At 35.8% G+C, this 23,074-nt stretch overlaps 2 protein-coding genes across 3 annotated transcripts in view; one reads left to right on the top strand and one right to left on the bottom strand.

The window, feature by feature from the left end:
• LOC116734657 (exostosin-1) overlaps positions 1-23,074 on the bottom strand; it is a 250,148-nt gene that overhangs the window by 80,359 nt on the left and 146,715 nt on the right. The gene's annotated exons all lie outside the window — the stretch shown is intronic.
• Positions 878-2,008, top strand: LOC116734678 (alpha/beta-gliadin clone PW8142-like). The gene is made up of 2 exons (XM_032586209.1): positions 878-1,023; positions 1,525-2,008. The coding sequence occupies exons 1-2, from the start codon at positions 908-910 to the stop codon at positions 1,706-1,708; spliced, it is 300 nt and encodes a 99-aa protein (XP_032442100.1). The 5' UTR covers positions 878-907; the 3' UTR covers positions 1,709-2,008.

The following is a 23,074-nucleotide window of genomic DNA, read 5'->3' as shown; positions in this document are numbered from 1 at the left end:
GACAATAAGATATTACTGCTCTTATTTGGTCACAGTTAACATAATGTCTACCAATTTTGCTCCAGGAGCCTCCAAGATGGCGGATTGCTTCAACATTGCTCTCCAACAGATATTCAAACAAAAACTAAACATTAATCAATTAAATTGGTCTTCTGATCTTTAACATCAACTCTTTCTAAAGATTATTACGGTATCCACATAGCATCAGAAAACATTAATCCACATTCCGACATACTAAACCTGTCATAAAAAGTGACTGATTTATTTAACTGTTTTGCTTAAAATTATAAACAGTTTTTATGAATTCTGAATTTAATCACTCAATCAAAATGCGAGAATAGAAGATATTTCTATCGTATTATTTTAATCTTCTAAAATAAGAAATGAACACTGCTCTTTTACATATTAATATGTCAAAATAGTTTATCATATTTTGTGTCTCAACTTTTCTAAGGTCAAATTTTTCATACATGTCACCATATGTAAACTTATTGCTTTTGAAGAAACTCAAACCTTTGTATATTCTTATGTTATTCTTTATAATTTCACTGTATTCAAATCTCAAACAAATCCCAATGTTTAAAGATATGACCAGATACTGTGAGAAAAACTCAGAAAATCAGACAAAAACTAAAGATGAATCACATCCAAATTGGATTTCAGAGCTTGAACATTGACTCCATCTGAAGATTATAGTATTTATATTTTATCAGAAAATCTAACTTCACACTAATATCTATTAAATCTACCATAAAAAAGGTGACTGATTTATAAGTATTTTGCTTAAAATTATAATTTTTAAAATGCATTTTAACATCAATCACCCAGAATCAAAATAAAACGCTTTTAACTTTTTGTGTTTGTCCTCAGCAGGATGAAGTATGCACTGGTTTTTCTTTTGCTGTCGATGGTTTTCCTGATGGCCCGTCCTGCAGAGAGCATTCGTCCTCGTCCTCCTCCCCGTCCCCGTCCTCGTCCTCTTCTTCCTTCTCTTCCTCAAACTCGTCCTCAAGGATACCCCTTGTAAGGACTGAGATACAGAGCATAAAAAACCTGTTTGCATCAAGATTATTTTTGATATTTTTCTCCACTGTTTGTTCAGTGAGAAATAGTAATAAATTTAAAAATATGACTAAATGCAGTCACAGTATGAGACAAATCACACTTCCTCATGTGACTAAAGAAATGTATTACAAATGGGGATGTTTTTCAAAAGCAGTATTTGTTTCTGGAGGGCTGTAATTGCTGTGACACAGTCACAACCATAAAGTTACCAAACAAGTAATAAGAAATAGTTCTTATTGTCACTTTAATAATTATGACAATATAATACAAAGTATCATGATGAACCTTTAGGACTATTCTTGTTCATCTCATCGCATTATTGCAAACTTTTCCGAGAAATTCTTAATTCAATGTGTAAAAATTATTGTGATACGTCACATTGTGCTAATATTATTTGACTTCTTTATCTTTGTTAGTTCTGAAAGCTATATACTCTAATGTGTTTTTTTTCTCCGCTAGCTATGCAGACTTCAGGTTGAGAGGAGTCGGTTTCCAAGGAGACGAGGACCAGCAGGACCAGCAGGACCAGCAGGACCAGCAGGACCAACAGGACCAACAGGACCAGCAGGACCAGCAGGACCAGCAGGACCAGCAGGACCAACGCCTGCTGCAATTAAACTTTGAACAAGAACGTCTTGATTAGACAATCAGATTGTTTTGCAAACCACAAAATAATCTGATGATGAATAATATATTAAGTTCATTGGTTTTGTCTGAAATTGCTGGAAGGTGAATAAATTCAGAATAACATCGCACAAACTTCTATTTCTTTGGTTACTATTTTACACTTAATTATGTCAGTGTAAAACATCAGTTTTCAAAGAGTTTACACATATTGACATGAAACATTTTATCTTAGAGCATTTTCAGGTGTTTTCCATTAGCATATAAAGATCCATAAACCTAGTTTGGTTAGTCAGTGATTGTGTGTTTGATTCCTGAACTCAAATAAATCTGATTTTCTTCAAACTTTGCTGTTTTGTCATATTAACAAAAGAGTGACTAAATGTAGATGTGAGGATATTGAGGTCTGAGAGTATTTTATTTATGGAAATGGTGCAATGTTAACTTCGACAAGAGTTTACCAATAGCTGCGGGTCCATTGACCATATAATTACGCAAACTGTAATTAGGAAGATAAATTCACTTAATGGAAACGCTCCAATTAGAAAAAAAAACTCAAGCTTTTTTTTTTACCTCTAATGTCTCTAATCTTCTGAGTTCTTCATACAGATATATTTGTAATGTAAACTAAACTTCTCACTTGTAATTAATTACTCTGTCAAACTAAAGGTATGCAGGAACATGGAGCTACAGCTTTTAATTGAGTTACTTCAGTAGAAATAAAAACTGATTTTAAAGAGAAGTAAAATACTAATAAAATCATCTGTCTTATTAGTAAGAGACTAATCAGCTTTTTGACACACATTTTATCTGCATTTAACCTATTTCATACTTTGGAGAAATAGTGGAAATATAACACTAAGTTAATTTATTAATGCAATACGTTCTTTTTAAGGAGACTGTTCATGCATTCATTAGCTCCTACATTTAATTTTACAGAATTTCTAATAGCAATAAAAAAATTTTAGTATGATTTGAATTTTTCCAGTAATTTTTCCTCATACTTTGTAATAAATAATTTTCCTCTACCAATAATAATAATAATAATAATAATAATAACTAGAAAATTTCGGAAGAAATTTAGCCGGGGCCTGCCAAGGCGCGCCCGTCGGGCATGGGCCCGGCGTCGTCACGCCACAAATCGGCGTCGACGCTAAAGAACGCCGCGACGTAATCAGTGGCACGCCGAGAATCGCAAGAACGTTAAGCGAGGCGGACGTGCACCATTCAGTATTATAAAGTAAGTATATCAGCTAAAATCAGCAGAAACGCTAATGTTAGCGTCATTGCTTTCATCAGTATGTGGGAAATCACTAGGATATTTTCTGTAATTGATTTACTCCATTCAGTATACTAAACATTGCTAAAAAGTAAAATAAATAGCTAATAGCTTATTGAAGCTAAAATGCTAACGCTAATGAACCTTGCACTGAACTGTTTAGTAACAGTTCAATGCTCATAAACTGCAGGAAGGCAGTTCATTAGCATTTACCTAATGATTGTCACAAATATAAATTTTCAATAACGCACACACACACAACATATTACAGTTTAAAAATATATATTGACCTTATGTTAAAGATTTCTACAAACTTTTTACAGGTAAAGTTTACAATGAACCAAAATTACAACATTTAAAGAATACCATAAATTTAAGAATCTAATGTCTCTGCAATAAAAAGAAATTGCTATCTTTTTTATTTTTAAACAACACCTCATATTGTTAAATAACTGATTTTATGTATTCAAGTTTTAAATATTACATTTGAGTTTGCATGGATGTAAAATTACTGCTCAGTTTAAAAATTACAGTATTTTTAAACTGAGCAGTTTAAAAATATGCTCAGTATTTTTAAACTGCTCAGCTAAACTTCGCTCTTTAGCTCGTTAGCTTGTCGATGTTTCAGTTTTATTCGCTGGGAAAATTATTCTTTGTCTGCTTTGAAGATAAGCAGACAAATAATAAAAAACAAGTTTTGATATTAACTCTCAACTTCATTCACAAAACTTTTTCGTTATTTATTACGCAACGAACATGCATTTCACATAAGAACAAAACAATGAGGTGACGTTGCCTGTCCTTGAACACAACGCTGATCCCTCTTCACCCTGTCACCAACTCACACACATCCTCATTGTGTTGTGTTCTGTAAATAAACAAAACACAAGCAAAATCAATAAACTATATGCATATTCCAGTATACTGAGTTTTGGTTTTACATTCATTCTATTTAAATTTAGTTTGTTCGTGCTTACCAATGTTTCCCCTGGTCAGTTCGTCGATGTCTGGTTTTAGTTCTATTCTGTGGCAATCCGCAAAACGGCGTGTAGGTTTTCGTCAGTAATGCGCGATCTGTGCTTGGCCTTGTTTAAAGTCATTATTGAAAACATCTGTTCGCACAGATAGGTGCTTCCAAACGTGGACAAAACAGCTGTGGCATCAAATCAGGGGGCAGTAGACGGTAAAAGTCCTCGATTGAAACATCACGGGACTTCGCTCTTTAGCTTGTTAGCTTGTCGATGTTTCAGTTTTATTCGCTGGGAAAATTAATAATCAGCTTGAGGTGACTCTGCTGCACTCTAGTGGCGAGAAGCCGTAATGTTGGTTGGTAAGAATCGGAAGGCATTATGGGATATGTAGTTTGTAGTCAATTCGTGCTCAAAACCTATTTTAAGTCAATCAATGGGGCTGTAAAACGGTGGTAGGGGGGAGAGGGCCACATAAAATGACGTAGCCGGCCACATGTGGCCCGCGGGCCTTGAGTTTGACACATGTGCAATAGAGGATCTATCTGCTGCTCATGCAAAACAGTCTATTTTAATCCCATGTGTAATAGTCATTGGGTTAAATCAGTTATATAATGCTGAAAACGCAAGTAGTTGATGTAAAAATATTCAAGGCTTTTATTTTGAAATTTTCAGTATGCTTCATTTTAAAGTTCCGAACGAATCCCACGTGTAAGAGTGCTTTGGATGAAAAAGTCAAATAAAGCCAAAAAGAGCAATTACGTCATGTAAAAATATTCAAGGCTTTTATTTTGAAATTTTCAGTATGCTTCATTTCAAAGGGCCAAACTAATACCATGTGTAACAGTGCTTTGGATGAAAAAGTCAAATAAAGCCAAAAAGAGCAATTACATCATGTAAAAATATTCAAGGCTTTTATTTTGAAATTTTCATCAAGCTTAATTTTAAATTGCCACACTAATCCCATGTGTAACAATTGCTGGGTTAAATCAGTTATATACAGCTCAAAAGAGCAATTTTCTGATGTAAAAATATTCAAGGCTTTTATTTTGAAATTTTTGTTAAGCTTCATTTCAAAGGGCCAAACTAATACCATGTGTAACAGTGCTTTGGATGAAAAAGTCAAATAAAGCCAAAAAGAGCAATTACATGATGTAAAAATATTCAAGGCTTTTATTGTGAAATTTTTGTTAAGCTTCATTTTAAAGTTCAAAACTAATCCCATGTGTAACAGTTACTGAGTTAAATCAGTTATATACAGCCCATAGCAGCAAGTAGTTATAAAGGCCAGTTAAGTCCTGATCTGTTTCAACTGAGGGTTTCACTATAGATAGAACTACAATGATGCGTATTTGTAGTCCAAATCAGCAGCCAATAGCCTCTTGAGTTCCGTTGCTATGTTAAATAAGTTTCACACCAAGGTGTGAAGTGTTAGTGAAAGAGCCTGAGAGCCTCAGAAAATCCTGTCGCATGACTTTGCTCTGAAGCACCGTGACAGAAAACCGTACGGTCTAGATAAATTTCGAAAACATTTTACCGGAGCAGACAGGCGTATCAATGTCAGGACCGATTTTGATACTAATCGTGCGATATTTGTGGGCGTGATGGCGATTTCAAAAATGATTTGGGCTGAAAAAGTTGTCTTCATCTCTCACTCTAAGCAGCCAGAGACGCACTCTAACTTTAGGAAAAATGAGAAACTTTGGGTCGCTTAGAGGCAAATTGTGGACAAACCGTAACTGGTATCGACGAGCCGTCTTCACTTTCGAAGAGATCACAGACGTATCTACAAAATGAAATTTGAATGGCATTTCTAGGTGAATTTGTGACGACACAGAAAATCCTCAAAAATAGGGTATTTCTAGGATTTTTCCCATTGACTTATAATGGGGTTTTTTTCGTAGTTTTTTACGAATTATGTCGCCACGTTAAGCCCAAATCCCACCAGAAGTAATAGCTCCAATGGCGTGAATTTTCTGCACGTTTTGATACCTCATTTGTAGGTGTGCACCCAGCGGTATGAGCCGCATTAACGGTTACGGAAGAAAAATAAAGAATACTAGAAAATTTCGGAAGAAATTTAGCCGGGGCCTGCCAAGGCGCGCCCGTCGGGCTTGGGCCCGGCGTCGTCACGCCACAAATCGGCGTCGACGCTAAAGAACGCCGCGACGTAATCAGTGGCACGCGGAGAACCGCAAGAACGTTAAGCGAGGCGGACGTGCACCATTCAGTACGATTTAAAATGTTGTCAAGGCTTTTATTTTGGAAGTTTTGTTAAACTTCATTTCAAAGGGCCAAACTAATCCCATGCGTAACAGTCATTGGGTTAAAATAGTTATATAATGCTCAAAACACAAGTAGCTGATGTAAAAATATTCAAGGCTTTTATTTTGAAATGTTTGTTAAGCTTCATTTCAAAGCGCCAAACTAATCCTATGTTTATCAGTGCTTTGGATGAAAACGTCAAATAAAGCCAAAAAGAGCAGTTACGTCATGTAAAAATATTCAAGGCTTTTATTTTGAAATTTTCAGTATGCTTCATTTCAAAGGGCCAAACTAATACCATGTGTAACAGTGCTTTGGATGAAAAAGTCAAATAAAGCCAAAAAGAGCAATTACGTCATGTAAAAATATTCAAGGCTTTTATTTTGAAATTTTCAGTATGCTTCATTTCAAAGGGCCAAACTAATACCATGTGTAACAGTGCTTTGGATGAAAAAGTCAAATAAAGCCAAAAAGAGCAATTACGTCATGTAAAAATATTCAAGGATTTTATTTTGAAATTTTCAGTATGCTTCATTTCAAAGGGCCAAACTAATACCATGTGTAACAGTGCTTTGGATGAAAAAGTCAAATAAAGCCAAAAAGAGCAATTACGTCATGTAAAAATATTCAAGGCTTTTATTTTGAAATTTTCAGTATGCTTCATTTCAAAGGGCCAAACTAATACCATGTGTAACAGTGCTTTGGATGAAAAAGTCAAATAAAGCCAAAAAGAGCAATGACCTGATGTAAAAATATTCAAGGCTTTTATTTTGAAATTTTCATCAAGCTTAATTTTAAATTGCCACACTAATCCCATGTGTAACAATTGCTGGGTTAAATCAGTTATATACAGCTCAAAAGAGCAATTTTCTGATGTAAAAATATTCAAGGCTTTTATTTTGAAATTTTTGTTAAGCTTCATTTCAAAGGGCCAAACTAATCCCATGTGTAACAGTTACTGAGTTAAATCAGTTATATACAGCCCATAGCAGCAAGTAGTTATAAAGGCCAGTTAAGTCCTGATCTGTTTCAACTGAGGATAGATAGAACTACAATGATGCGTATTTGTAGTCCAAATCAGCAGCCAATAGCCTCTTGAGATCCGTTGCTATGTTAAATAAGTTTCACACCAAGGTGTGAAGTGTCAGTGAGACAGCCTGAGAGCCTCAGAAAATCCTGTCGCATGACTTTGCTCTGAAGCACCGTGACAGAAAACCGTACGGTCTAGATAAATTTCGAAAACATTTTACCGGAGCAGACAGGCGTATCAATGTCAGGACCGATTTTGATACTAATCGTGCGATATTTGTGGCCGTGATGGCGATTTCAAAAATGATTTGGGTTGAAAAAGTTGTCTTGATCTCTCACTCTAATCAGCGAGAGAAGCCCTCTAACTTTAGGAAAAATGAGAAACTTTGGGTCGCTTAGAGGCAAATTGTGGACAAACCGTAACTGGTATCGACGAGCCGTCTTCACTTTCGAAGAGATCACAGACGTATCTACAAAATGAAATTTGAATGGCATTTCTAGGTGAATTTGTGACGACACAGCAAATCCTCAAAAATAGGGTATTTCTAGGATTTTTCCCATTGAGTTATAATGGGGTTTTTTTCGTAGTTTTTTGCGAATTATGTCGCCACGTTAAGCCCAAATCCCACCAGAAGTAATAGCTCCAATGGCGTGAATTTTCTGCACGTTTTGATACCTCATTTGTAGGTGTGCACCCAGCGGTATGAGCCGCATTAACGGTTACGGAAGAAAAATAAAGAATTATAACTAGAAAATTTCGGAAGAAATTTAGCCGGGGCCTGCCAAGGCGCGCCCGTCGGGCTTGGGCCCGGCGTCGTCACGCCACAAATCGGCGTCGACGCTAAAGAACGCCGCGACGTAATCAGTGGCACGCGGAGAACCGCAAGAACGTTAAGCGAGGCGGACGTGCACCATTCAGTACGATTTAAAATGTTGTCAAGGCTTTTATTTTGGAAGTTTTGTTAAACTTCATTTCAAAGGGCCAAACTAATCCCATGCGTAACAGTCATTGGGTTAAAATAGTTATATAATGCTCAAAACACAAGTAGCTGATGTAAAAATATTCAAGGCTTTTATTTTGAAATGTTTGTTAAGCTTCATTTCAAAGCGCCAAACTAATCCTATGTTTATCAGTGCTTTGGATGAAAACGTCAAATAAAGCCAAAATGAGCAGTTACGTCATGTAAAAATATTCAAGGCTTTTATTTTGAAATTTTCAGTATGCTTCATTTCAAAGGGCCAAACTAATACCATGTGTAACAGTGCTTTGGATGAAAAAGTCAAATAAAGCCAAAAAGAGCAATTACGTCATGTAAAAATATTCAAGGCTTTTATTTTGAAATTTTCAGTATGCTTCATTTCAAAGGGCCAAACTAATACCATGTGTAACAGTGCTTTGGATGAAAAAGTCAAATAAAGCCAAAAAGAGCAATTACGTCATGTAAAAATATTCAAGGCTTTTATTTTGAAATTTTCAGTATGCTTCATTTCAAAGGGCCAAACTAATACCATGTGTAACAGTGCTTTGGATGAAAAAGTCAAATAAAGCCAAAAAGAGCAATGACCTGATGTAAAAATATTCAAGGCTTTTATTTTGAAATTTTCATCAAGCTTAATTTTAAATTGCCACACTAATCCCATGTGTAACAATTGCTGGGTTAAATCAGTTATATACAGCTCAAAAGAGCAATTTTCTGATGTAAAAATATTCAAGGCTTTTATTTTGAAATTTTTGTTAAGCTTCATTTCAAAGGGCCAAACTAATCCCATGTGTAACAGTTACTGAGTTAAATCAGTTATATACAGCCCATAGCAGCAAGTAGTTATAAAGGCCAGTTAAGTCCTGATCTGTTTCAACTGAGGATAGATAGAACTACAATGATGCGTATTTGTAGTCCAAATCAGCAGCCAATAGCCTCTTGAGATCCGTTGCTATGTTAAATAAGTTTCACACCAAGGTGTGAAGTGTCAGTGAGACAGCCTGAGAGCCTCAGAAAATCCTGTCGCATGACTTTGCTCTGAAGCACCGTGACAGAAAACCGTACGGTCTAGATAAATTTCGAAAACATTTAACCGGAGCAGACAGGCGTATCAATGTCAGGACCGATTTTGATACTAATCGTGCGATATTTGTGGCCGTGATGGCGATTTCAAAAATGATTTGGGTTGAAAAAGTTGTCTTGATCTCTCACTCTAATCAGCGAGAGAAGCCCTCTAACTTTAGGAAAAATGAGAAACTTTGGGTCGCTTAGAGGCAAATTGTGGACAAACCGTAACTGGTATCGACGAGCCGTCTTCACTTTCGAAGAGATCACAGACGTATCTACAAAATGAAATTTGAATGGCATTTCTAGGTGAATTTGTGACGACACAGAAAATCCTCAAAAATAGGGTATTTCCAGGATTTTTCCCATTGACTTATAATGGGGGTTTTTTCGTAGTTTTTTGCGAATTATGTCGCCACGTTAACCCCAAATCCCACCAAAAATAATAGCTCCAATGGCGTGAATTTTCTGCACGTTTTGATACCTCATTTGTAGGTGTGCACCCAGCGGTATGAGCCGCATTAACGGTGACGGAAGAAAAATAAAGAATTATAATAAAGAGACGCTTGTTGGGTGTAGAGTAATAGGTTCCTGCCATTGCTTTGCATGGCAGGCCCCAACTAGAAAATTTCGGAAGAAATTTAGCCGGGGCCTGCCAAGGCGCGCCCGTCGGGCTCGGGCCCGGCGTCGTCACGCCACAAATCGGCGTCGACGCTAAAGGACGCCGCAACGTAATCAATGGCACGCGGAGAACCGCAAGAACGTTAAGCAAGGCGGACGTGCACCATTCGGTACGATTTAAAATTTTTGTCAAGGCTTTTATTTTGGAAGTTTTGTTAAACTTCATTTCAAAGGGCCAACCTAATCCCATGAATAACAGTCATTGGATAAAATCAGTTATATAGTGCTCAAAACAGCAATAATCTCATGTAAGAATTCTCAAGGCTTTTATTTTGAAATTTTCAGTATGCTCCATTTTAAAGTTCTGAACGAATCCCATGTGTAACAGTGCTTTGGATAAAAAAGTCACATAAAGCCAAAAAGCGCAATTACATGACGTAAAAATATTCAAGGCTTTTATTTTGAAATTATTATTATGCTCCATTTTAAAGTTCCGAACTAATACCATGTGTAACAGTGCTTTGGATGAAAAAGTCAAATAAAGCCAAAAAGAGCAATTACATGACGTAAAAATATTCAAGGCTTTTATTTTGAAATTTTCAGTATGCTTCATTTCAGAGGGCCAAACTATTCCATTGTGTAACAGTGCTTTGGATAAAAAAGTCACATAAAGCCAAAAAGCGCAATTACCTGATGTAAAAATATTCAAGGCTTTTATTTTGAAATTATTATTATGCTCCATTTTAAAGTTCCGAACTAATCCCATGTGTAACAGTGCTTTGGATGAAAAAGTCATATAAAGCCAAAAAGAGCAATTACATGATGTAAAAATATTCAAAGCTTTTATTTTGAAATTTTTGTTAAGCTTCATTTCAAAGGGCCAAACTAATACCATGTGTAACAGTGCTTTGGATGAAAAAGTCAAATAAAGCCAAAAACAGCAATTACCTGATGTAAAAATATTCAAGGCTTTTATTTTGAAATTATTATTATGCTTAATTTTAAAGTTCCAAACTAATACCATGTGTAACAGTTCCTGAGTTAAATCAGTTATATACAGCCCATAGCAGCAAATAGTTCTAAAGGCCAGTTCAGTCCTGATCTGTTTCAACTGAGGGTTCCACTATAGATAGAACTACAATGATGCGTATCTGTAGTCCAAACCAGCAGCCAATAGCCTCTTGAGATCCGTTGCTATGGCAAATAATGGTCTCAGCAGGGTGTGAGCTCTGAGCTCTGAGCTGTCAAACACACAATTGTGTGTTTGAGCAAACACATTTTACTGAAAAGAAGCATTGGAAACAAATCCTTCCTGTTCGGGAACCGTAATACATATTCGAAAAGCGTTTGGAGCGTATGACAGGCCTATGTGTCTTCTGCGATAGTCCCGAGATTCATATCTGTACCTCACTCAGAACATTTACAGCGATGAGAGAAAGAAATGTTGTGCCCAGATCTGAAATTCTATTCAAATACATGGGAGAGAGCCTCAGACAGCCTCAGAAAATCCTGTCGCATGACTTTGCTCTGAAGCACCGTGACAGAAAACCGTACGGTCTAGATAAATTTCGAAAACATTTTACCGGAGCAGACAGGCGTATCAATGTCAGGACCGATTTTGATACTAATCGTGCGATATTTGTGGGCGTGATGGCGATTTCAAAAATGATTTGGGTTGAAAAAGTTGTCTTCATCTCTCACTCTAATCAGCGAGAGAAGCACTGTAATTTTCGGAAAAATGAGAAACTTTGGGTCGCTTAGAGGCAAATTGTGGACAAACCGTAACTGGTATCGACGAGCCGTCTTCACTTTCGAAGAGATCACAGACGTATCTACAAAATGAAATTTGAATGGCATTTCTAGGTGAATTTGTGACGACACAGAAAATCCTCAAAAATAGGGTATTTCCAGGATTTTTCCCATTGACTTATAATGGGGGTTTTTTCGTAGTTTTTTGCGAATTATGTCGCCACGTTAACCCCAAATCCCACCAAAAATAATAGCTCCAATGGCGTGAATTTTCTGCACGTTTTGATACCTCATTTGTAGGTGTGCACCCAGCGGTATGAGCCGCATTAACGGTGACGGAAGAAAAATAAAGAATTATAATAAAGAGACGCTTGTTGGGTGTAGAGTAATAGGTTCCTGCCATTGCTTTGCATGGCAGGCCCCAACTAGAAAATTTCGGAAGAAATTTAGCCGGGGCCTGCCAAGGCGCGCCCGTCGGGCTCGGGCACGGCGTCGTCGCGCCACAAGTTGGCGTCGACGCTAAAGAACGCCGCGACGTAATCAGTGGCACGCGGAGAACCGCAAGAACGTTAAGCGAGGCGGACGTGCACAATTCGGTACGATTTAAAATGTTGTCAAGGCTTTTATTTTGGAAGTTTTGTTAAACTTCATTTCAAAGGGCCAAACTAATCCCATGCGTAATAGTCCTTGGGTTAAAATAGTTATATAATGCTCAAAACACAAGTAGCTGATGTAAAAATATTCAAGGCTTTTATTTTGAAATTTTCAGTATGCTTCATTTTAAAGTTCTGAACTAATACCACGTGTAAGAGTGCTTTGGATGAAAAAGTCAAATAAAGGCAAAACAGAGCAATTACGTCATGTAAAAATATTCAAGGCTTTTATTTTGAAATTATTATTATGCTCCATTTTAAAGTTCCGAAGTAATCCCATGTGTAACAGTGCTTTGGATGAAAAAGTCATATACGGCCAAAAAGAGCAATTACATGATGTAAAAATATTCAAGGCTTTTATTTTGAAATTTTCAGTATGATTCATTTCAGAGGGCCAAACTATTCCATTGTGTAACAGTGCTTTGGATAAAAAAGTCACATAAAGCCAAAAAGCGCAATTACCTGATGTAAAAATATTCAAGGCTTTTATTTTGAAATTATTATTATGCTCCATTTGAAAGTTCCGAAGTAATCCCATGTGTAACAGTGCTTTGGATGAAAAAGTCAAATAAAGGCAAAACAGAGCAATTACGTCATGTAAAAATATTCAAGGCTTTTATTTTGAAATTATTATTATGCTCCATTTTAAAGTTCCGAAGTAATCCCATGTGTAACAGTGCTTTGGATGAAAAAGTCATATACGGCCAAAAAGAGCAATTACATGATGTAAAAATATTCAAGGCTTTTATTTTGAAATTTTCAGTATGATTCATTTCAGAGGGCCAAACTATTCCATTGTGTAACAGTGCTTTGGATAAAAAAGTCACATAAAGCCAAAAAGCGCAATTACCTGATGTAAAAATATTCAAGGCTTTTATTTTGAAATTATTATTATGCTCCATTTTAAAGTTCCGAACTAATCCCATGTGTAACATTGCTTTGGATGAAAAAGTCATATACGGCCAAAAAGAGCAATTACGTCATGTAAAATATTCAAGGCTTTTATTTTGAAATTTTCAGTATGCTTAATTTTAAAGTTCCAAACTAATCCCATGTGTAACAGTTACTGAGTTAAATCAGTTATATACAGCCCATAGCAGCAAGTAGTTCTAAAGGCCAGTTCTCAGTCCTGATCTGTTTCAACTGAGGATAGATAGAACTACAATGATGCGTATTTGTAGTCCAAACCAGCAGCCAATAGCCTCTTGAGATCCGTTGCTATGGTAAATAATGGTCTCAGCAGGGTGTGAGCTCTGAGCTCTGAGCTGTCAAACACACAATTGTGTGTTTGAGCAAACACGTTTTACTGACAAAAAGCATTGGAACCAAATCCTTCCTGTTCGGGAACCGTAATACATATTCGAAAAGCGTTTGGAGCGTATGACAGTTCAATGTGTCTTCTGCGATAGTCCCGAGATTCATATCTGTACCTCACTCAGAGCATTTACAGCGATGAGAGAAAGAAATGTTGTGCCCAGATCTGAACCGAGATCGGCTCTCACTGTAATTTGAGCAAAAATGAGAAACTTTGGGTCGCTTAGAGGCAAATTGTGGACAAACCGTAACTGGTATCGACGAGCCGTCTTCACTTTCGAAGAGATCACAGACGTATCTACAAAATGAAATTTGAATGGCATTTCTAGGTGAATTTGTGACGACACAGAAAATCCTCAAAAATAGGGTATTTCCAGGATTTTTCCCATTGACTTATAATGGGGTTTTTTTCGTAGTTTTTTGCGAATTATGTCGCCACGTTAACCCCAAATCCCACCAAAAATAATAGCTCCAATGGCGTGAATTTTCTGCACGTTTTGATACCTCATTTGTAGGTGTGCACCCAGCGGTATGAGCCGCATTAACGGTGACGGAAGAAAAATAAAGAACTAGAAAATTTCGGAAGAAATTTAGCCGGGGCCTGCCAAGGCGCGCCCGTGGGGTTTGGGCCCGGCGTCGTCATGCTACAAATTGGCATCGACGCTAAAGAACGCCGCAACATAATCAATGGCACGCGGAGAACCACAAGAACGTTAAGTAAGGCGGACGTGCACCATTCAGTACGATTTAAAATTTTTGTCAAGGCTTTTATTTTGGAAGTTTAGTTAAACTTCATTTCAAAGGGCCAACCTAATCCCATGAATAACAGTCATTGGATAAAATCAGTTATATAGTGCTCAAAACAGCAATAATCTCATGTAAAAATTCTCAAGGCTTTTATTTTGAAATTTTCAGTATGCTCCATTTTAAAGTTCTGAACGAATCCCATGTGTAACAGTGCTTTGGATAAAAAAGTCACATAAAGCCAAAAAGCGCAATTACCTGATGTAAAAATATGCAAGGCTTTTATTTTGAAATTATTATTATGCTCCATTTTAAAGTTCCGAACTAATCCCATGTGTAACAGTGCTTTGGATGAAAAAGTCACATAAAGCCAAAAAGCGCAATTACCTGATGTAAAAATATTCAAGGCTTTTATTTTGAAATTATTATTATGCTCCATTTTAAAGTTCCGAACTAATCCCATGTGTAACAGTGCTTTGGATGAAACAGTCATATACGGCCAAAAAGAGCAATTACATGATGTAAAAATATTCAAGGCTTTTATTTTGAAATTTTCAGTATGCTTCATTTCAGAGGGCCAAACTATTCCATTGTGTAACAGTGCTTTGGATAAAAAAGTCACATAAAGCCAAAAAGCGCAATTACCTGATGTAAAAATATTCAAGGCTTTTATTTTGAAATTATTATTATGCTCCATTTTAAAGTTCCGAACAAATCCCATGTGTAACAGTGCTTTGGATGAAAAAGTCATATACGGCCAAAAAGAGCAATTACATGACGTAAAAATATTCAAGGCTTTTATTTTGAAATTTTCAGTATGCTTCATTTCAGAGGGCCAAACTATTCCATTGTGTAACAGTGCTTTGGATAAAAAAGTCACATAAAGCCAAAAAGAGCAATTACCTGATGTAAAAATATTCAAGGCTTTTATTTTGAAATTTTCAGTATGCTTCATTTTAAAGTTCTGAACTAATACCAGGTGTAAGAGTGCTTTGGATGAAAAAGTCAAATAAAGGCAAAAAGAGCAATTACGTCATGTAAAAATATTCAAGGCTTTTATTTTGAAATTTTCATTATGCTTCATTTCAAAGGGCCAAACTAATACCATGTGTAACAGTGCTTTGGATGAAAAAGTCAAATAAAGCCAAAAAGGGCAATTACATGATGTAAAAATATTCAAGGCTTTTATTTTGAAATTATTATTATGCTCCATTTTAAAGTTCCGAACTAATCCCATGTGTAACAGTGCTTTGGATGAAAAAGTCATACAAAGCCAAAAACAGCAATTACATGATGTAAAAATATTCAAGGCTTTTATTTTGAAATTATTATTATGCTCCATTTTAAAGTTCCGAACTAATCCCATGTGTAACAGTGCTTTGGATGAAAAAGTCATACAAAGCCAAAAACAGCAATTACATGATGTAAAAATATTCAAGGCTTTTATTTTGAAATTTTCAGTATGCTTCATTTCAGAGGGCCAAACTAATACCACGTGTAACAGTGCTTTGGATGAAAAAGTCACATAAAGCCAAAAACAGCAATTACCTGATGTAAAAATATTCAAGGCTTTTATTTTGAAATTATTATTATGCTCAATTTTAAAGTTCCGAACTAATCCCATGTGTAACATTGCTTTGGATGAAAAAGTCATACAAAGCCAAAAAGAGCAATTACATGATGTAACAATATTCAAGGCTTTTATTTTGAAATTTTCAGTATGCTTAATTTTAATGTTCCAAACTAATCCCATGTGTAACAGTTACTGAGTTAAATCAGTTATATACAGCCCATAGCAGCAGGTAGTTCTAAAGGCCAGTTCTCAGTCCTGATCTGTTTCAACTGAGGATAGATAGAACTACAGCGATGCGTATTCGTAGTCCTAACCAGCAGCCAATAGCCTCTTGAGTTCCGTTGCTATGGTAAATAATGGTCTCAGCAGGGTGTGAGCTCTGAGCTCTGAGCTCTCAAACACACAATTGTGTGTTTGAGCAAACACGTTTTACTGACAAAAAAGCATTGGAAACAAATCCTTCTTGTTCGGGAACCGTAATACATATTCGAAAAGCGTTTCGAGCGTATGAGAGGGCAATGTGTCTTCTGCGATAGTCCCGAGATTCATATCTGTACCTCACTCAGAGCATTTACAGCGATGAGAGAAAGAAATGTTGTGCCCAGATCTGAACCTAGATCGGCTGTCACTCTAATTTGAGCAAAAATGAGAAACTTTGGGTCGCTTAGAGGCAAATTGTGGACAAACCATAACTGGTATCGACGAGCCGTCTTCACTTTCGAAGAGATCACAGACGTATCTACAAAATGAAATTTGAATGGCATTTCTAGGTGAATTTGTGACGACACAGCAAATCCTCAAAAATAGGGTATTTCTAGGATTTTTCCCATTGACTTATAATGGGTTTTTTTTCGTAGTTTTTTGCGAATTATGTCGCCACGTTAAGCCCAAATCCCACCAGAAGTAATAGCTCCAATGGTGTGAATTTTCTGCACGTTTTGATACCTCATTTGTAGGTGTGCACCCAGCGGTACGAGCCGCATTAACGGTTACGGAAGAAAAATAAAGATTAAAGAGACGCTTCTCTCCGACAATAGTAATAGGTTCCTGCCATTGCTTTGCATGGCAGGCCCCAATTATAATAAAGAGACGCTTGTTGGGTGTAGAGTAATAGGTTCCTGCCATTGCTTTGCATGGCAGGCCCCAATAATATTAAAGAGACACTTTGTTGGGTGTAGAGTAATAGGTTCCTGCCATTGCTTTGCATGGCAGGCCCCAATTAAAGAGACGCTTTTCTCCGACAATAGTAATAGGTTCCTGCCATTGCTTTGCATGGCAGGCCCCAATAATAAAGAAATATGGAGTAAACTAAGCTAAGTAAACTAAGTAGACATTTGGTTGCAACGTAGGAGCAACCAAATGAATTGGATTGGTGGCAATTTATTGAAACTAGGCTAGTTCCTACACAGAACTAAATTAAGGATGCTGTGATAGTTTGTTAATTTTTTTAGGTAAAAAAATCAAAATTTTATATGCATATATACAGTTAAACATCATTAATTAAACATTTCAGCCTCAAGTTGTAACCAAGAAGCCAGTCATAAAAGTCAGTCCCTTAAAAAAACCCATAAGGACCAATTACAGGAGGTCAAAAACATTGGTCCCCATAAAGTCAATGGTCCTAATAAGGTTGGTAAATGAACAAAGAAAGGTCTCAACAAACTAACAGAAAATAAAATACTTAAACACACACACAGTCGTGTTTTCATTTCTTGTGGGTACTTTACATAGAATACTTTACATAGAAGGCCCTTGCAGGGACTTTACACAGCCTAAAACTAAACCAACCGAAAAACAGCATTTCCCCTCATGGGGAACAAGAAAATGTCCCCACAAGGAGCAGGGGTCCCCACAAGCCCTCATTGTAGACAGAAACAGGCCCACACCAGGATAAAAAACCTGGTTCATACACACACACAAGAGAACAATATATAGGGCTTTAGCATTGTCATGCTCTCATTTCAGAACAGTATTGTGTTTGCTGCCAGGTGTCACGTTCAACTCTGCTTACAATGTTGCAAAATGTAGGAGAATTATGAAATCAACTTAGTCCTGCACGTATATAAAAACGTACCAAACAGCATTAAACAGACGCTTTTAGGGTCGGTGACACTTTAGTACAACAGTAAACAACTTTGAAGATTCAAAGTCAGAAAGGTAAGATTTAAGTACAATGTTTCACCCAAATGCTTTTGAAATATCTCGAATATTTATTTGAACAATCTAAGGAAACATATCTTAGAATAGAATAAATAAGACACTTTTCATTTAGTAGTAGTGATGACTTTAGTGACCCAGTAAAAAGCATTTAAAAAAACTAAATCTACATTGAACTATGGTTGTTTTCTCTGCAGGATGAAGTGCACTGTGGTCTTTCTGGTGCTCTCCATGGTTGTCATGATGGCTCAACCTGGAGAGGGAATATTCGGATTAATTGCTGGTGCTGTTTCTGGAATTGGCCATGCCATTCATGGCATTTCCAAGTAAGAACTTATTTCATTAATTTGCTTCAATTTCTGTTTAATGTCATACTATTATTAAGAATATAGAGTAAAGGAAAACATATGTGATGTTACTTTCCTTAATGTCATTTAAACACAGAGGTGGGCAGAGTACCCAAAAATTTTACTCAAGTAGGAGTAGCAGTACTTAAACATATTTTTTATCAAGTAAAATTAAAAAGTATTTGGTAAAAAATCTACTCAAGTACTTCAGGCTTCATGGTGTTAGCATGGACATGAAGAATAAAATTGGGAAAAAAATAACTGAACAAAAAAGTGCTTAGGAGTTCAACAAGCCTTTTGCTGAAAAATATAAAGTATTTTTAAACAAACCCAAAGAGCTTTAGTAATATCATCTAACCTTATATCTGATTTATGTGCCTTGCAATGGCTTGTTGTGATTTGGTGCTATATAAATAAACTGAACTGGATTATATGATAGTTTGGTAATCTAACCACTTTTCCCTTAACTAGTCTCGTTAAAAACAGGAGACGTGGAGTGGACCAAGATGTCCAACAGGAAGTGGACCAAGCAGTCCAGAACCAACAGGACCAGCAGCAGCTCGATAAACTTCTCTTTAAACACAAGTTTGCTCAAAATCGCTTCAACTGAAGTGGATCTGAGAGTATTTTCTATAGGTATAGAAAATACACAAGCAACTTTGGTTAAACAGTGACTGGAAATACTGTCTCTGTTTATCAAACAAGTTTGATTAAATATTTCTGGTAGGATGCCAGAACTCCAATAAATGTGATTTGATTCAAACTTTGCCTTTTGTCTTATTATTTAGTTCTGAACCAGGGTAAATCTGAAAAATATGGAAGTCTGTGAAAGTAATTAATCAAGGCAGGGGTGTCAAACTCATTTTCATTTTGGGCCATATCAAATATCTGAATGTTCTTAAAGGAGTATATTGATAAAACCCATTAAACTGTTAAAAATATCAATAAATAGCTGTTCCTCCAGGATTTAGTTTATGCAATCAAGATTGCAGCTTTTGTTGTGTCAATTTAGAAATGTTAGAAAGGAATTTTTATGTTATTTGCATATGCATGATGTTAGCTGTGACTTTTTATTACTCAATTATGGACTATAAGGTAATATCAAAAAAGGGTGAGGCAGCAGTCACTTAAACTCAATTTTGAGAAAATTTGTAGTACATTCAGAAAAAAATGTGGAGATTTTGTGTGAATTTTGCAGATTTGTGAAAAACTGGAAGGACTAATTGATGCAATTTGGAGTCTAGAGGGCCACATAAAAAGTTACGGTGGGCCCGTAACCCGATTTGGCCCCCAACCCTGGAGTCTGACACATGTGATTTAAGACAATGATCTAAAATCATGCACCAATATGAACTTAAGACTTTCTAACAAGACAAGTTCAAAAGATTAAATATATCAATGATCTTAGGATATTTATACCAACAAATTTGGTTAAACTTTTGTACTTTGTTTGACAGGATAGATGAGGTTTTTCAAGATCCTTTTATACTTGAAAAGTTCTTCACATAAAACCAAATTATGTTGGTGAAAAAAAAATACATTTAGTTTCTGCTCTAAAGTTAAACACCAAAAGAACAGTCCAAGTCTGGCAAGTCCTAAAGATATATATTCACTGACAGTTTTACAGTTTTAACCATTTTAAATCTAAATCTGACAGAGAAATAAATATTCTTGTATATATCAACAAATAAAATCAGCTAAAAATAGCAGGGCTCAAAAACTTATACATTTATTTATCAATCTGTTTTCAGTAAAGGCTGTTAGACATTACAACCTCAAATTAATGTAATCTTGTCAAAAATAGGGTGAATATACATTAATCCCAACAGACTATGGTACACTAAATTAAATTGCACAGTTTGTCTTAGTTCTATGTCACTCTGCTTTGACTATGGTAATGGACTGGGACTTTAGAAATAGGCAGAACTGAAACATAAACAGAAAGTAATTAGAAAATTATCTAGATGTTAACAATAATGTAGCATAAATCTGCAGTCATCGGCCTACAGAAACAAAATGCTCACAATCCAACCTTAAGCGAAGACAGAAAGAGATAAATAAGCTTTTTAATGTCATTTTTGTTGATTTTTAATCAGAAGAAACACCTGCTCCATTTTGAATGTGTAATTACACTGGGTGTCATTTTTGTGGCTTACATTTGTTGCATCCTAAAAATAAAGTTGTGGTAAAGAAAAACTAAAAGTAATACATGGACGTCCTTAGAACCAGAGTTGGGTAGTAACTAGTTACGTTTGCTTGGGTAACTTTTTTTTCTTTTAAAATTTACTTTTAAGAATATTTTTCCTATGCTGTACTTTTTACTTTTACTTCGGTAATTGTATTTGAAGTATTGTTACTCTTATTTAAGCAAAATGTTTGGATTCTCTATCCACTCAATGAAAAACAAATTTTAACCAAAAATTTACCAGACACAAAAACCTGCAGTTTTTGTTAAAGTTTCATCAGTTTTTTATTGAAAGAAACTGATTTCAATAAAACATTTTCGAAACATTTTCTTTTGCCTGATTTTGTTATTTTTTGTTACTTATATGAATTATTGTCATTTTTGTCCTTAAAATACAAATAATTCTACTTAACTTTATATTTTGGTTCATCTAAGTGTTTTTAAACATTAAATGATTGATAATCTGATGAGTTACTCAGTACTTGAGTAGACATTTTACCAAAAACTCTTTTACTCTTTCTTGAGTAATTTCTTGGATGGCTACTTTTTACATTTACTTGAGTAAAATATTGTTAAGTTTTGCTACTCATACTTGTGTACATTTTTTGTGTACTCTACTTAGAATGAGTTGCTAAATGTTCCATATTCAGTTGTGGTGTTTCAATTGAATTATCTAAACTGAAACAAAAGAAAGTACATCTTTGACCGGACAAAGTTGCTTAAATGGATGAGATGAAAAAAACCGTCTCGCCCACATCTGAGACCGAATCACTGACCATTTGTGCAACTCTGCAAAGTGTTACACAATAGTGAAATCAAGTTAGTTCTGCAAATATATAAAGAAGCACAAGGCCACTTGTAGTAAGACTTTCCTGTAACTTTCACTCTCAACCAGCAAGGTGTCCCAGAAGCAGTGGAAACATTACAGTGCAAAGGTGAGAACCAAATCTTTTAAAACATTTTTAATGAAAGGAAAAACTGTATATTTTCTGAGCAGGATAACATAAGATTTAAAAGAAAATAACACAAATAAGCTTCTGAAGTGTACATAGATCAAGATTAGACAAGGCGTTTGACTAAAAGTGGTTCATTTAATGTTACTTTTTTTTTTACATACCATAAAATAGGCTTTTCTATGTTTGAAGTGCAGAGTTTAACACCTTTTTACCGAATAAGCTTACAAAACTAACAATATATGTACAGGGCAGCAGCCAACAATCATGTTAACCATGTATCTCTTGAATTTAAAGCATAACTACAAACAACTGTGACCACAAATGTGTAAAGATAATACTGCATGGACGCTCCTAATTTGAATATACTAAACTTGACTGCATAGTTTAACTTCAGTGTGTGTAATTGATTTATGATTGGACTGAATTGATGACAATATTTTTGTGTAACTTGGATTTTGCTGCCAAATATCTCAATATAATATTTGTTGCAGATTTGTAGTGATGCTCTGTGTATCTTTAAATCAACATTTTTAAATGTGTGATGTGTTTTTCTTGGCAGGATGAAGGGTGTTGGACTCTTTCTCGTGTTTTCAATGGTGGTCCTGATGGCTCAACCTGCAGAGGGATTTATCCACCATATCATTCACGGCTTAAGCGCGTAAGAACCGTTTCACAACCACTATAACCAAATAATCTGATTACTTTAGATCTATTTCAACTAGTAATGTTTCTAATTGCTTTAGCAGAACCTTTTCATGGTTTATGCTGACTTTGTTCATTTTCTTCCAGCATATTAGGTGGAAACATGAAACATTCAAAGGATGACGTTTATAAGCGGAAACTGGACCAGCAGAGGGACCAGGAGGACGAGCAGGAAGACCAACAGGATGACAAACAAGACGACCAACAGGAAGACCAACAGGACGACCAACAGGACGACCAACAGGACGACCAACAGGACGACCAACAGGACGACCAACAAGACGACCAAGATGAACAGGAAGATGAACAACAACTGGATGAGAAGCAAATGGAATAAAAATGTTATTGCTTCTTAAAACAACAATGCTGTGTTTAAATCCAACAGTATTTCTCTTATTTTACAAAATATAAACATGACCTAATCTGTATTGGCGATATATTTACAATGAATTTCCTTATAAAATGTGTTTTTGGTCATTTTTGGTTGAAAAAAAAAAAAATCAATAAATTGTTTTGCTGGCACGGTTCTGACTTTATTAATTATTTATTGTTTATTATTATTAATATTAAGATCACAACTATTAATGCTTAATGGTGGCTTCGCAAGTCAGTCACTGCCTCCATGCATTGCAGGGCAGGCACCTATTGTTCTACACCCAATAGAATGTCTCTTTATATCTTTATTTATTTTTCTTCCATCACCGTTAATGCGCTGCGTTCCCATCCACAAAAGTGGTATCAAAGCGTGCAGCTCGATGCTGAGAAGGGAGCTATTACTTTTATTGGGAATCGGACTTA

This window comes from Xiphophorus hellerii, chromosome 15, assembly GCF_003331165.1.
Source record: "Xiphophorus hellerii strain 12219 chromosome 15, Xiphophorus_hellerii-4.1, whole genome shotgun sequence".
Lineage (NCBI taxonomy): Eukaryota > Metazoa > Chordata > Actinopteri > Cyprinodontiformes > Poeciliidae > Xiphophorus > Xiphophorus hellerii.
The sequence above is the reverse complement of the archived record's forward strand: the minus strand, read 5'-3'. Positions and strand labels throughout refer to the sequence as shown.